General features: G+C 34.4%; 1 protein-coding gene across 3 annotated transcripts in view; it reads left to right on the top strand.

Annotated features, from left to right (window-relative positions):
• The window catches only part of MMRN1 (multimerin 1), a 77,438-nt gene extending 63,343 nt beyond the window's left edge, over positions 1-14,095 (top strand). For all 3 annotated transcript variants that reach the window (XM_073805589.1, XM_019926421.3, XM_073805588.1), the window contains 2 exons: positions 11,569-11,721; positions 12,963-14,095. In XM_073805589.1, the coding sequence (XP_073661690.1) occupies positions 11,569-11,721; positions 12,963-13,384 (575 nt within the window). In that variant the 3' untranslated portion in view covers positions 13,385-14,095. The remainder of the gene's footprint in view (positions 1-11,568; positions 11,722-12,962) is intronic.
• The last annotated feature ends 846 nt before the right edge of the window (positions 14,096-14,941 follow it).

The raw sequence follows: 14,941 nt of genomic DNA, 5'->3' as shown, positions 1-14,941 counted from the left end.
TATGTGATCATACACCAGGCAAACTGGGTCATTCTTTTTTCCTTAAACCAAAAAATACCCGTATCTCTACAGTAAGTATAAATTTAAATAGCTTCAAAATTAATTGAGTTAAGAGACTCAGTAGAACATAAGAACTAATAAACTTTCAGAGTATAAAGAATGCATGTTAGGAGCTTATAAAAATTGCATTGAGACATTTATATCAAGTTGACTCAATATTGGGCTTAATGGGCTAATAATTAACTTAGTACTGATTCTCTTTTTAATGATGCCTTGATATAATTGTTTCTTGTTCCTTTATTTACTGTAAGTAGAATTTTTCTAGGCCTCAAGTTAATAATTAATTAAAAGTTCTTTATTTTATCTTTGTAAAGATAACCCATAATGATGTCAGGGCAATAAAGGTATATTGGCCTAATTTCATGTGTGGGGCAGATATTCACTGTACGGCAGGATCAGCAACAAAAATGTGTGAGGCCCTTTCAAGTGGATGCGTAGATATGCGTGCTCATTAAGCCGGCTCTGCTTCTATGGGTCGTAAAACTGATGGTATTCATTGAACAGCTGAGCAGGTAAAGTCTATGCAAGATAATGAAACCAGTGGACTCAGGCTAAATTCTCCTCTAAGAATAAACCAATTGCAAAATAAACTACTTCCTTGGATACCAACTGTGAGACACACTGCCATACTAGTTAAATTTGGCTGTGTTTCCTTTGACCTTTGCTATGATACTGTAAATACTGTCTAGCCACATTACTCCCCTACCTAACACCAGAAGGTAATTTATCACGATTTTACAAATCTCACAATAATATTATTCAGATTATAGCCACCATCATTTGCAGAATAAATGCAGTTTGTAGAAAGAAAAACCACAGAAACATAGTTTTTAAAATTTAATCTTGTTTTTTCTTTTTTTAAATTGAAGTATAGTCGATTTATAATATAGTGTTAGTTTCAGGTGTACAGCACAGTGATGCAGTTATACGGTTATACATATATGTTCTTTTTAAGATTCTTTTCCCTTCTGGTTATTACAAAATGTTGAGTAGAGTTCCCTGTGCTATACAGTAGGTCCTTGTTTTTTGTCTGGATTTTTTGTTTGTTTGTTTTTTTAAGATGTTGGGGGTAGGAGTTTATTAATTTATTTAGTTATTTTTGCTGTGTTGCGTCTTCGTTTCTGTGCGAGGGCTTTCTCTAGTTGTGGCAAGCGGGGGCCACTCTTCATCGCGGTGCGCGGGCCTCTCACTATCGTGGCCTCTCTTGTTGCAGAGCACAGGCTTCAGACACGCAGGCTCAGTAGTTGTGGCTCACGGGCCCAGTTGCTCCACGGCATGTGGGATCCTCCCAGACCAGGGCTCGAACCTGTGTCCCCTGCATTAGCGGGCAGATTCTCAACCACTGCGCCACCAGGGAAGCCCTGTTTGTCTGTTTTATATAGAGTAGTGTGTATATGTTAATCCCAACCTCCTCATTTATCCCTCCTCCCTCCCCCTTTCCCCTTTGGTAACCATAAGTTTGTTTTCTATGTCTGTGACTCTCTTTCTGTTTAATCTTAATTTTAATAACTGATAACCTCCTTTGAAGCCTAATAATAGTAATACTATAATGATGTAATATTGGACACCATGTATTAACACTGACTACATCCCAGGCACTGTACAAATTATACTACATATGTTCTTTCATTTAATACCTATGAGGTAGCTATCATTATTCTTATTTTGAAGGTGAGTAAACTAACCCTCAGAGAGATGAACTAAGGGATCCTGCCTAAGGTCATGCAACTAGTAAGTGATGGAGCCTGACTCCTGGTCTGTTGGACTCAGGGCTCCGCTCAACTACTGTACTGAAGTAGATTGTGAAGTCTATTCACCTGCCTTTCTCTTCCTTCTGCTTGTGTTTGACGAATCATATCTATCTCAGAGTCTGGCCATATCTGAATATTCCGTATGGCCAGAGTTGATATTCCCAGGGAGTTTGCTTTCTTGAGGACCCAAATATTACCACTTGTTTCTGCGTTGACCAGAAGGAAGTGAAAAGGCTACTTTTCAGTTTAGCTTTTCTGTGTTAATGGCCAGTGGGCAGTTGTCATTGAAAGTTGGCATCAGTTTTTCACCACATCTTCTCTGAGCTGATGCAGTGGGAGGTAACATTCAGAGTTCTCTTCCATATCACTTTCTCCTGAGCCATTCCCACATCCAGTTATGCTAATTATGATTCCTCTCAGGCCAATTCTGATAAACTGTTCTGGTTGAATCCCTAAATATTTGACTTGTTTCTAAACAAAAGTCCAGTAGACACCAAGAGGATTTTATTTCCTCTTTGAAGATTTGTTTGTGAAGCAATTGGCAGATTTGTCCCCGCGGAGCAGGTCGGGCTGCTTGCCTTGCAAGAGGAGCTGAATCCTGAATTGAATTGTTGTAACAATGTCAGCAGCATGGCTGACGATGCTCCTTCTGCTCGTGAGACCATCGACTTTTTATTTTAACCGTTCCTCCAGTATTTACCAAGTATATTTAACTCTCCTTAATAAACCTTTTATTCATCACTGTCACTTTAACTACTCTTCTTAAGAAAGACTACGTTCTGTAACAGATTTGGCAGTATACCAAATACAACTTTTTAAATTATCATTTCTGTGAATAGAAGCAATTTAAAAGAAAAAATAAGAACCTAGTGAATATTTTACTGTCTTACATCACTTTAAAACCATTTCTAAATTTTGTGACACAGCACAGAGGCAGTTGTGATGACTAAGAAGCACTGAACTTGGAATCAAGAAAACAAAGTTTAAGTCCTGCCTAGCAATGTGTTTATTTGTAAAAGTCATTTATTTTTCTAAAACTTACTTTCCTCATTTATAAAATTAGAATAACATATCTACCTTACAAAGTTTGAGAATCAAGGAAATCAACTTTCATACAGTGTATTATTGAGGTAGTTAGGACTATATGATACAATTTTCTCAGCTATATTCGATGTTTATATTTTATTTTCTCTAAAATTTTCACTTAATATTTCATATGTAATTATTTCCACGTAGCAACGTAATTTAAATGCTCATCGTATTCCATTGTTCCATCTTTAATTTACGTCACTGTGTTTTAAACTCAGCATATGTTGATAAATGAGCTTATGCTTACCACATAATAAATCAAAAAGAACAGGATTAAAAATATAAAGGCTTAAATGTATAAAAATGCATGGGTACTCACAAGCACTAAAAAATATCCACAAAAGTGTTAACAAGAGTTTTTTCCAAGGTATTTCAACTCTTTATATGCTTTTCCATATCAAAAAAATAAACATTCTCACATATACCTCAGGATAAGTTGACTTCTATACAAAATATTGAATATAAGCTAATTAAATTTTGAAGGATAGCTACTTGAATTGAGTTTACGATGTGTTCTGTAAGGTATCCAAAATGACACACAAGCTTGCTATGCTAGAGCATTCATGGGACTCAGCATTTAGTTATACACACAGCTAAGGATTATTATAGTGAAATAATAGATGAGAGGATCAGCAAGGGGGAAAGACCCAGGCGGAGTCTGGAGAAATCCATGCATAGGCTTTCTTATGCTCTCTCCCTCCCATGAGGGGGTGTACTTCTATGTGTTCTGTTTTCCAGTCACCAAAAAATGCAGTCACATGTGTGCAATTTTTCTGCCCAGAGAAGACCATCAGATATTAAGCTCTCAAGGGTTTTATTGGGGCTCACACTGCTATAACAATGTACCATAGATAAAGTGGCTTATAGTCAAGAGAAATTCACTTCTCACAGTTTTGAGATCAGGCCGGCATGGTCAGGTTCTGATGAGAGCCCTCTTCTGGATTGCAGACTGTCAACTTCTTGTTTTATTCTCACATGGCAGAAAGGGAAGGAGTGAGAGAGTTCTCTGGGGTCCCTTTTAAAAGGGCACTAATCCTATTCGTGAAGGCACCACCCTAAATACCTAAATGACCTAAATACCTCCCACAGGCCCCACCTCCTAGTACCATCACCTGGGGAGTTAGGAATTCCACCTATGAGTTTTTGGGGGACACAAACATTCACTCCATAATAGGGCTGGTCACGTAGGTACCCTCTATTGAGCGCATACCAAAACTCCATACTCTAAAAGGAAAGTAGACGTTCAGCATAAACCATATAGCTTGTCTGAAGAGTCAGGGCACTGCAAAAGACACTTTTTAAATAGTTAGAGAATAGAGGCAAGCCAAGTTCCCAGGCATAGATCAAGGGAAAATCCTTGCAAGTCAGCCTTTCTAAAGGCAGCAGTCTCAGGCCTGTTATATTGACTCTTTTCTGCTCATGATATTAAAGATATTCTTTGTGTCAGAGTTGGTTAGCAAACCTGTCTTCTGGAGACAGCCTCCCCAGTTTGTGTCAATAAAACATATCAGTATTGAAAAGAATATTAAATGAACTAGTTTTTGTTCATTGTTCCCTGGGAGAAGAAAAGACTCCCCTAGTTTTCCAGAGGATGCCCCTTTGTATGGAAGGCTGACAGTTGAAGAGAGGATGCTGACAAAATTAACAATCCTTTCCTGCTTCATGTCTTGCAATAAAGTGACCATGGTACCTAAGGTGAACAGTCAGAAACTCATGCACTTGACACTCACATCTGAACCAAAATTTATGACCCATGGTCTGACAATAAAAAGGAAATGGGACAGGATACCAGGTTCCATTTACATAGTCACTGCATATGCTGGGATTCGTTTTCTAACAAGAATCACAGGAGCTATTTCTCAACAATAGACTGTTTCTTTGACACCAAAGTTTTGACACCAAATTTGATTATTAACTGGTCTGTAATCAAATACACTGAATAGATGTCTTTCCACCAGTCCCTGACAACACTATAAGTTCCAAATTGCACATGATAGTATTATTTTGTGCTGTATTGATTATCAAACATGAAAAAGAAGGTGCTGGGATTATTAAATCACAGATTGTGACCATGTGGCACAGCAGTCTGAGTGGACATGATACTCGCACCTTGACAAAAAAATTGCAGCATAAAAAAATAGCTTTGCCGTATATTAACTGCGTATGAAATTTGAAAAACATACCCTAAAAGTTGTAATTGCCAGTTTTACTATACACAGCCTCAAAGTGGATCTGAATGGAAATAATAAGTATTTTATTATAAATTTAATTTGAATTATTCAAAGCTGTTTATTTTGAATATCATTGTTTTAGGGGAAAATATCACATGGCACTTTGTTGATACTATGGATCAATGAAAACTCAAGTCTCTTCACCTCTCGAACAAATTACCAGAAAAATTATTACACAGTGTTTGGACAGCTAAAGAAATCAGTGAAAGAAAGTTATTGTGTGTCAATGTGCCAGAGTCATATAGGAATTCAAATACACACCTAACTTTTACAAAAAAGGAAATCAATTTTTATAGTTAATCAACAGTCCTTTAAGAACTCTTTTCTAGGCTTTATAATCCTAAGCAAGCGTTAAATTTAAAATTTTTCATGGATATTTAGATTCGAGAGGCATCAGCACAAATATTGGGCCAATAAAATCAGGTATTGTTATAGATGCTTTGGATACATCATAACATTTTAAAAAAATTCCATCTTCTTGGAGTTTACACTCTAGCAAGGATAGAGAAAAAAAACGTAAGTAAAAATGTAAATTACATAGTATGTTAAAAGGTGATAAATATTATGCATAAAAGAAAAAAAAGAGAAAGGTAGAGAAGCAGAGTTTTGTGGAATGTGCTGAGTGTGTTGGGAGCCAAGTGCAGTATTATTAAATAAGATGGTGGGATAGGCTTCAACTGTGGGAAAAATAGTGAATTCTGCAGGCAACTAGGGATATAATGGAAACTTTGTTATTTTGTTGTAACAAAAGTTGACAGTGGAAGATGTACCTACAGAGTAATGTGATATTTGGTTGTTATGTTTTAAGTTTTAAAATTTTTTCCATGTGCTTTTGAACACTATGCTGTTATAAAGCTGTTTTGAACGTGAAAGAAAAGAAACATGCCACAGCATATACTAAGCACTAAATGAATGTTATAGGAGTTCATTATCATAAGAGTTTCGTGTCTTATTGAGAACTGGATGTTTGGACAAATCTCACGGAAGAGGTAGCTTTGGGCTGAGCATTTATTCAATCAACCGTTTACACACTGTGTTGAGTATAATATGTTTAAATTCATCCTATTGTTAACAATTAAACATTTTTGAGCAGGAGTATGACATCACCTCGTATGTGCATTATTACGATTTATTTTGCGTTCTTCCACAGATCAGTCAGAAAATTATTACAGCAGCCCTGGCTTGAATAGATTAAGACTTCAAATAGTGATAGAGAAAGGAACAAAATGGAAACTAGGAATGTTAGTTAAAAATGAATATATATTCAGTAGAAAACAGCTAATTGAAAATACAAACTCTTAGAATAAAGAATAACACCAAAGTTTAAATAAAGCATCAGTGATGGGAAGTTGGTCAATTCCATTAATGGAAATAGGAAGGTTAAGGAGGAAGTACAGTTGTACACAGGAAGAGAAGTTTATTCTGTGATACATGAGTTTAAAGATCTCTTATCCCTACAGAAATGTCCAGAAGTCATTTACAAATGTAGGTCTGGAACCAAAAGAGGGTTTGTAGATAAAAAGTGGAAATTATTGCACAGAAGTGATATCTGGGGGCAAAGAAGTGAATTAGGTAGCTAAAGAAAAAGAAAAGAACTGAAGACAGAAACATGGAGATTTCCTTTATTTGAAGAGAGCACGGGGGTTGGGGGAGGAGTAATCAGAACCATCAGAACAAGGAAAGTGCGTGATTCTCTGAACTCAAAGTCTTTAAGAAAAAGAAAAAGACAAGAAGACATAGTGATGTAGGAGACCTGTGCAAACAAAATAATAGAAGTAAAAATATTGGGGAGAGGTTTGATTTTTATGGTATAATTTACATAGAGTTCAAGTCACTGTTTTTGATGTGCAGTCTATGAATTCTGACAGATGTGTAGTCATGCAATCACCACAACAATGAAGATGAAGTACAGTTCTATCACCCCTCAAAATTCTCTTACGTAACTTTGTAGTCAAACCCTACCTCCACTCCCAGCCACTGGCAACCAGTGATCTGTTTTCTTCCCTTACATTTTCAAAGTGTATTAAATCATACACTGTGTGTAAGCTTTTGAGTCTGGCTTCTTTCACTTAGTATAGTATGTTTGAGATCCATCCATGTTGTTGCATGTATTCCTCTTCATTACCAAGTAGTAGTCCATTGTGTATGGCTGTACTACAGTTTGTTTACACATTTAGTAGTTGACGGATATGTTGGCTGTTTTCAGTTTGAGGTGATTCTGAATAAAGCTGCTATAAACATTCACATAAAGGCTTTTGTGTACACATATGTTTTCATTTCTCTTGAGCTAATATGTACCAGTAGCATAGCTTGGTTGTAAGATAAGTACAGTTTTAACTTTATAAGGACAGGCCAATCACTTGCTATTTCCATGAGTAATGTATGAGAATTCTAATTGCTCCACAACCTTGTCAGCACTTGGCACTGTCAATGTTGTTTATTTTACCATTTTACTAAGTGTATTACTGTATCTAATTGTGATTTTATTTTGCATTTTCCTAATGACTAACGTTGTTGAGCATATTTCAATATATTTGCTGTTTTAATACTTCTTTTGATTGAAGATTATGAGAAAAAGGTAAAACAGATGATAATATCAAATAAAAAACATTAAATTTTTTGGGTCATGGCTTAAGATAAATGAAAATAGTTTAATGACAAGGGTTATAATAAATCATCTGGGACAGGGCTACTTCATTTGGTAAAGATTGCTGATATGATTAAATGAGCTTTAAATTATATTTGAAAGGTTGAGAAAAAAGATCCCAGAAACAATATCAAGAAAAACAGATGCGATTTAAAAAGAAGAACAAAAATTAAAACTGACAATTGAAGGAAAAGTAGTAAAGATGGTTGGAAACAATATTGCCATCTGTCTATACACCAATGAACAGAATATGAGTGATTAGAGCAATGAATCTGAAAATGTGATATAAACAACTGTTCACATTTCTAGAAGTTGTTGAAAAGGGACATGAAGTATTTTTAGAGCAATGGAAGGATAGGTATTATTTGATAGGTATAATTTTGATAAATGATGCAACAGAATAGCATTGAAAATTAATGCATCCATCGGTATGAGGGTGAAAACATGTTAGAGAGCATTGGCATCAGGATGAAAGATAAAGAAAAGTTCTAATGTTGTGTGGATACAGTATCTAGAGCAGATACTGGTGGATTTGTATAATGTTTTCCTGTGTATGACAAAACTCACCCAGAGGCAGTGATAGGTCTCCTCACTAACCTGTTTCAAACTCCATTTCTGCCCTAAGCAGACATCAGAGTTATCTGCTCTCTATAACGTTACTGTTTAAATGAAGAAATAAAAAAATAAAATACTGATGCTAAAATAGAACTAAGCTTTACAAATTTAAAAATAATTTAAATAAGTAATTAAGAAAAGTAAAACATTATGTTATGTAAAACATATTATATATGACATGTTAGGGGTACTATAAATAAAAATAGAAGACATCAATATAAAGTGGCCTTTCATTTTATTCATTGAATACCTATTGAGTAAGTGCTGAATGAGCGCCAAGAAAGGTTGAGTGGACAGAGTGGTAAATTCAACACAATCCCTCTTCTCACGGAGTTCAGACATTAAGCAAGTAATTAAAATAAAGAATGGTAAATACTGGCAAAGACAGTGCATTGAAAATGTAAGGCGCTCTTCAGTCAGTTCAAATTTAACATGAATATTTATGAAATATGGAAGTAGGATTAATAGAAAAGTGTAACTTGAGCACATATTAGGGCACAGAAAGCAAAGATCAGAACAAATTGAGACTTATGAAACATTCCAAGACAGTGGTAAAAGAATTTTAGTCATGTTCAGAGCAGGGAAATGAATATTAAAAGATTAGTTATGCTCTTTGCACAAGACAGTAGAATGTTGAGTTGGCAGAACTTAACTAATTGTACGATCTCCAACAAAGAAAATAAACGGACTGGAAGGAGTTTAAGAGGTTATGGAAGCCCAAGGTAGAAGTTGTGGAAAGTCTGCTTGAAATAATTCTATGTCTCTAGAAAAACATGCCAGTGACATCATAGCATCGAACTCTGCATGATGTTTTAGAACATGTGGTGAAGGGATAAGAGTATTAGATTAAGGATGAGGTCATCTACTCCATCTTCCATTAATTTGTTTATTCATCTTTAAAAAGACAATTTAGTACTTCTATATGTCAGGCACTGTGCTAGTCATTAGTGACACAAAGTTTAAGAAATGAGGACCTGAGCCCTCACCTCACAAAAGCCCACACTCATTGGAAGTAAGGACAAGTGAGCAATTACAGTAGGGTATGATAAATTCAACAGAACTTCAGAGCATCAGACAACAAAGAAGAGAATTCATACAATTAATTCTATCAAAAGGGATGAGGAAAGATGTCAAAAAGAAAATGATGCTTTATTGGAGTCTGATTTTTTACTGTTAATTCAAGAAGAAATTGCCTATTGAGCACAAATATGTACAGGAACTTATTATAAAGGTAGCTAACCATTTTTAAAGTATTGTAGTAATAAAGTAAAAAAATATGAGTCAGATGATATACAAAAGTAGATTTGTAGCTGGTTGCATAATGAAATACAAATAGTTTCAAAGGACAAATCAGTGCCAACCAATCTTTGGTTGTATGTTATAAGGCTCTGTACTTGACACTGATCCATTAAATATTTTTCTCAAAATGGGAATATAGTCAATATTTTATCATAACTTTAAATGGAGTATAGTTTGTTAAAATATTACACCATTATATTGTACACCTGAAACTAATAACATAACACTGTAAATCAACTACACTTCAAAAAAATTTTTTTAATTCTAATTATACAGGCATGCAGTTTGGTCACATTTTATATGAATTAGAATTATTAAATATGAGGTAGAATTATTTAAAATATTTATAGATCTGACTCTTGAGACAAATGTTAAAACAAATAACCCTAAATTTAAAAATCATCAGTGACCATGATTTGAAATGAGTGAATTGCAAACTGTTTACACTATTTCCACAAGGTGGAGCCACAGTGGTAACTGTGGCCAGTAATGTATTCTTCCAACCTTTCCTCTCCACGTAATTATGAATTATGTTTATAACCGTATTCACAATTTGAGGCTTCCTAAATAACTGAAATTATTCTATACCTAATAAGTGAACTGAAACTTGCCGTCTTCAGCAAATCAAACATATTGGGGATTTACCCCACTCTTTTACTGCTGTCTAATATTCCTGGATGAAAAGATACTATAAATTCATTTAATAAGTCCCTCATCAATGGTCATGTAGGTGTCCTACAATTTTTCACTAGTGCAAGTAATATCATAAAGAACTTTCTTGAATAATTATCTTTGTATACATATGCAAGGGTATCTGGAATATATATTCTGGCCAGGAGAAATTTCTGACTCCAAAGCAAAAGAACCTTTTTAATTCTGTCAAATATGGTCAAAGTGTCCTCCTATTCGAAGGTTCCAGCAATATAAGCTCTAACCAACATTGTATGAGAATGCCCATTTTCCTTCATATTGCATGATTATTTTGTTTTTAAATGTTGCCACCTGATAAAATGTTGGTGGTGTTAATTTGTTATTCCTTAATTAGTAGTGAGGTTGAATAAGCTTTGAAAATTTTAATGAGCTTTTGTAGTTTTTGTTCAATGATTTGCCAGTTCATATTATTTGCCCACTTTTCACTATTTTTACAGGTTTACATACTTTTTCTTTGGGATTAGTCAGAAGTTTTCATTTGCTATAATTAGTCATTACATTGTTGTAGCTGTTAAAAAAAATAGTTTCTCTTAATCTGGCACTTTGAAATTCAAATATGGGTGGTTTTCACTGCAAATGAGTTTTAATTCTTAGGTGGTCAAATGTCAGGATTTTTCTTTTATGGCCTCTGGGTTTTGTTTATTTTGTTTGTGTTGAAAGAGCTTTCCAAAATTTTAAAGCTCAACAAAGATATTCCTTTTATTTGATTGTAATGCAATCATATATGTTTTTTTCACAGTTAGTATTTTTACACACATGGAATTTATATTTCTATGGATATCCAATTAGCTTAGCACCATTTATTGAATAGACTTTTTTTTTCTCCAATGATTTGAAATATTACTTTTGTCATGTACTGGTTCCAAATATACATGATTGTGTGTCCAGATAGTCTGTCTGTTCTACAGTTGACCAAAATCTTAATATTTACCACACATAAATGCAGTGAATCACAGAATTAGTCCCACTTCCAAAAAGCAGGAAAGGGCTTCAGAAGAAGCCGCTCAGGTAGTTCAGAGATTTGCATGAAGTCCCATGATTACATTGGTGGGTGTCCTGGGCCTGGGAATGCATTTTCCTTAATTCTAATTCTGCTGCAAACTATGATTTGAGATCAACAGGAAAACAGGTCACTTTACCCTCTTTTATCTTGATTCTTTTTCAGTAACAGAGGAGTATTCAGACTGTAGTAGATCCCCATGCCAGAATGGGGGCACATGTATAAATGGAAGAACTAGCTTTATCTGTGCTTGCCGACATCCTTTTACTGGTGACAACTGTACTGTCAAGGTGGTGGAAGAAAATGCTTTAGCTCCAGGTAAGAAAGTACACGCATCCTTGGATTTGCTCAAGGTCATAAAAACATTTTTTGAACTGTTTACGAATGAATGTTTAGACCTGCTTAATCTGGACTCACTTGAGGATTAATTCCTTTTACTTATCAAATTAAGTGAATAACATACATGATTTTGTCAGGTAAACTCATTGATATACACAAGTTGAAATTGTCAATATTGGTATAATAGAGGCAGTTTAGTGAAAATCCCCCCCCCCCACTTATTTTTTTCCTAGTGCATCTTAAAAGAAAATACATATATATATATATATATATATATATATATGTCGAACTAGTGTAAACTTCTTCTCCTCAAACAAGTTGTTAAAGAATACATCTTTGATTCATATCAGATCTGATCCTTTAAATGAAGCCATAATAAGTGAATAGCAGTATGTCTTCTATGAAGGTCAAGTTCATAGTGTCATTTTGACTGGCTAAGGGCTGTTAGAACATGCTCAGATGTATTGAGTAGAACAAGATGCCTTTTTGCCCATTTACTTTCGTAAGTAAGTATTGGTTGCTATAGATTTACTTCCAGAGCGTACTATTTCTGATTTTTATACAAGAAAATGTGTGCAGGGCTTAAAATATATTCTCTTTAAAATGACAGCAAAAAATATGTTGCAGATCAGGCTTTTCTTAATAGTGTGCTGCATAATAAAGAGTAAATTTTTTAGTCTGTTTTTAAATCTCCGCCTTTGTAAGTACATTTGGCATTAATTACATAGAAGATTGCTTTTGTCTACTTCTCGATAGTGCATACAATTTCATTGGGTTTCTGTTTTAGCCTCTAGAAACTGTTTGACAAGGTGCTGGAAAAATTGTTTCTGCATCATATCAGCTTTAATTCCTGCAAGAGGCTTTAAAACATTCTGACATACCATAATAATCAGAGTGCTTTGAATTCCTTCATCTCTGGAGAGATCAAAGCAACATGCAAATTAATCTCTGAGGCATTTCTATGAGGAAGGTATTGAGTGTTACTACCACCATTCTATCCTGATCTAAACGGAGAAACAGTCTCAGAGAGGCTAAGCAATTTTGGGTAGTTCAGGCAAGAAAAGGGGCAAACACCCAGACACATATGCCCTTGTTAAGTCTGATGAATGACCTTTTTTCTTCTACTAACGCTTTTTGTAACCGAGATAAAATGATAAAGATATAAACAGAACAAGATCAAAACATGAAAATTAACTCTTTCCATTTTTTTCCGCTAACAGATTTTTCAAAAGGATCTTACAGATATGCACCGATGGTGGCATTTTTTGCATCTCATACATATGGAATGACCACACCTGGTCCTATCTTATTTAATAACTTGGATGTCAACTATGGAGCCTCATATACTCCAAGAACTGGAAAATTCAGAATCCCCTATCTTGGGGTGTATGTTTTTAAGTATACCATTGAGTCATTTAGTGCTCATATCTCTGGATTTTTAGTGGTTGATGGAGTAGACAAGCTTGCATTTGAGTCTGAAAGTATTAACGGTGAGATATGCTGTGATAGGGTTTTGACTGGGGATGCCTTATTAGAATTAAATTATGGGCAGGAAGTGTGGTTGCACCTTGTAAAAGGAACAATTCCAGCCAAATATCCCCCTGCTACTACATTTAGTGGTTACTTATTATACCGTACATAAATTAGTGTGAAAGACAGACTGTCACCTTTACTGAGAAGCAGCCAGTGTTTTTATTTATCTTTGCATGCACATTTGCTCTGTTTTTGGTTTTTCCACATGAATGAAAACCAACTTCTTTTTAAAATCTGAGTAAGGCTGCAAGTTTGTTTATTTCATAAATTATTTGACTATCTTTTGGACAACCTGTATATGGAGTTCTTGCTCCTAAGGAGATTTAGAGGCATGGAAAACAAAGTGCATTTGTTAGCATAACCATTCCTATTTTTGTCTTTTCATGTTAAGGCATTTCAGTGTAAAAGAAATATTATAAAATGACAATCACTCAATATTGCCAGTCACAGTAGTCTTTCCAATAGAACATTTAACTTTGTTATTCTCTGTGTACATAAATATATAACATATGTTTCTTAAATTCACAAATTCAAATAAAGTACTCAAAGACCAAGAAGTTTCTTTTAACTTTGATTTTTATTCTTTCCTGTTGAGTTGATTAATTTTACATATTAAAATTTTCATTTGTAATGAGAATTTTTAAAGCTGAATTAGAAGCTTAAAATATGCTTAACTATTGTTCCCTTCCTAAATTATATTCAATATCCTGTGATCAACCATAATGAAAAATTTGACAAAAGAATATATATATGTATTACTGAATCACTTTGTTGTACTCCAGAAACTAACACAACATTGTAAATCAACTATACTTCAATAAAATTTAAAAAAAAACTATTGTTCCCTTCCTATAATTAGAGAATAAAGTAGTACTTGACACATTTGAACACTTATACCCAAGTCTAAAAATACAGAAGTGGACATTTTACCTGCCTCCATCATACAATATCTACAGGGGAAAAAAATAACACTTTTCTCTAATGAGTATCCTGTGGTAACACATGCAGACCTGCCTTATTCTTATAACAGGTGCATATATGCCATGGTGATACTACAATTTATGGATTTATGGGATGCTCCCTCTGCTTTGGTTTTCTTCTAAGCAACTTATACTGATTCCTTACAAAAGCTTTTATAAGGTGGGTATTATTATCATCATTTTTATGGTTGAACAGCAATTGACTAAGGAATGGACCAAGCTTCACAAGTAGGAAGGACTGAGGCAGTATTTAGAATCAGCCATTCTTCTCCAGCACCCACATCCATCCTTTCTGTATGTTACCTCCTAAGATGTACCATAATTGATTTAATAATCTCTTATGAAGGCCATTTGCATTATCTCCAATGTTTCATTGTAACAATGTTATTGTAGTGAACACCCTTAAACATATATTCCCTATGTATTTAACAAGATAGTTTTGAACAAGAGATTCCTATAAGTTATCCTAAAAATAATAAGTAAGAAGTTTTTGGTATGGCAAACATTTTTCATGAATTAATTACTCTAATGCTTACTATAATCCTATGTATAACATACTAACCGTGTGAGATATGTATCATGTATTATTCTCCTTATACTTATGAGGAACAGAGGCAGGAAGAAGGTAATTTTCCCAATAGTTCAGCAAATTGTGAGAATTTCAGGAACAAAGGATAAGCATATAT

The sequence above is a fragment of the Tursiops truncatus genome, chromosome 5, assembly GCF_011762595.2.
Source record: "Tursiops truncatus isolate mTurTru1 chromosome 5, mTurTru1.mat.Y, whole genome shotgun sequence".
Taxonomy (NCBI): Eukaryota; Metazoa; Chordata; class Mammalia; order Artiodactyla; family Delphinidae; genus Tursiops; species Tursiops truncatus.
The sequence above is the reverse complement of the archived record's forward strand: the minus strand, read 5'-3'. Positions and strand labels throughout refer to the sequence as shown.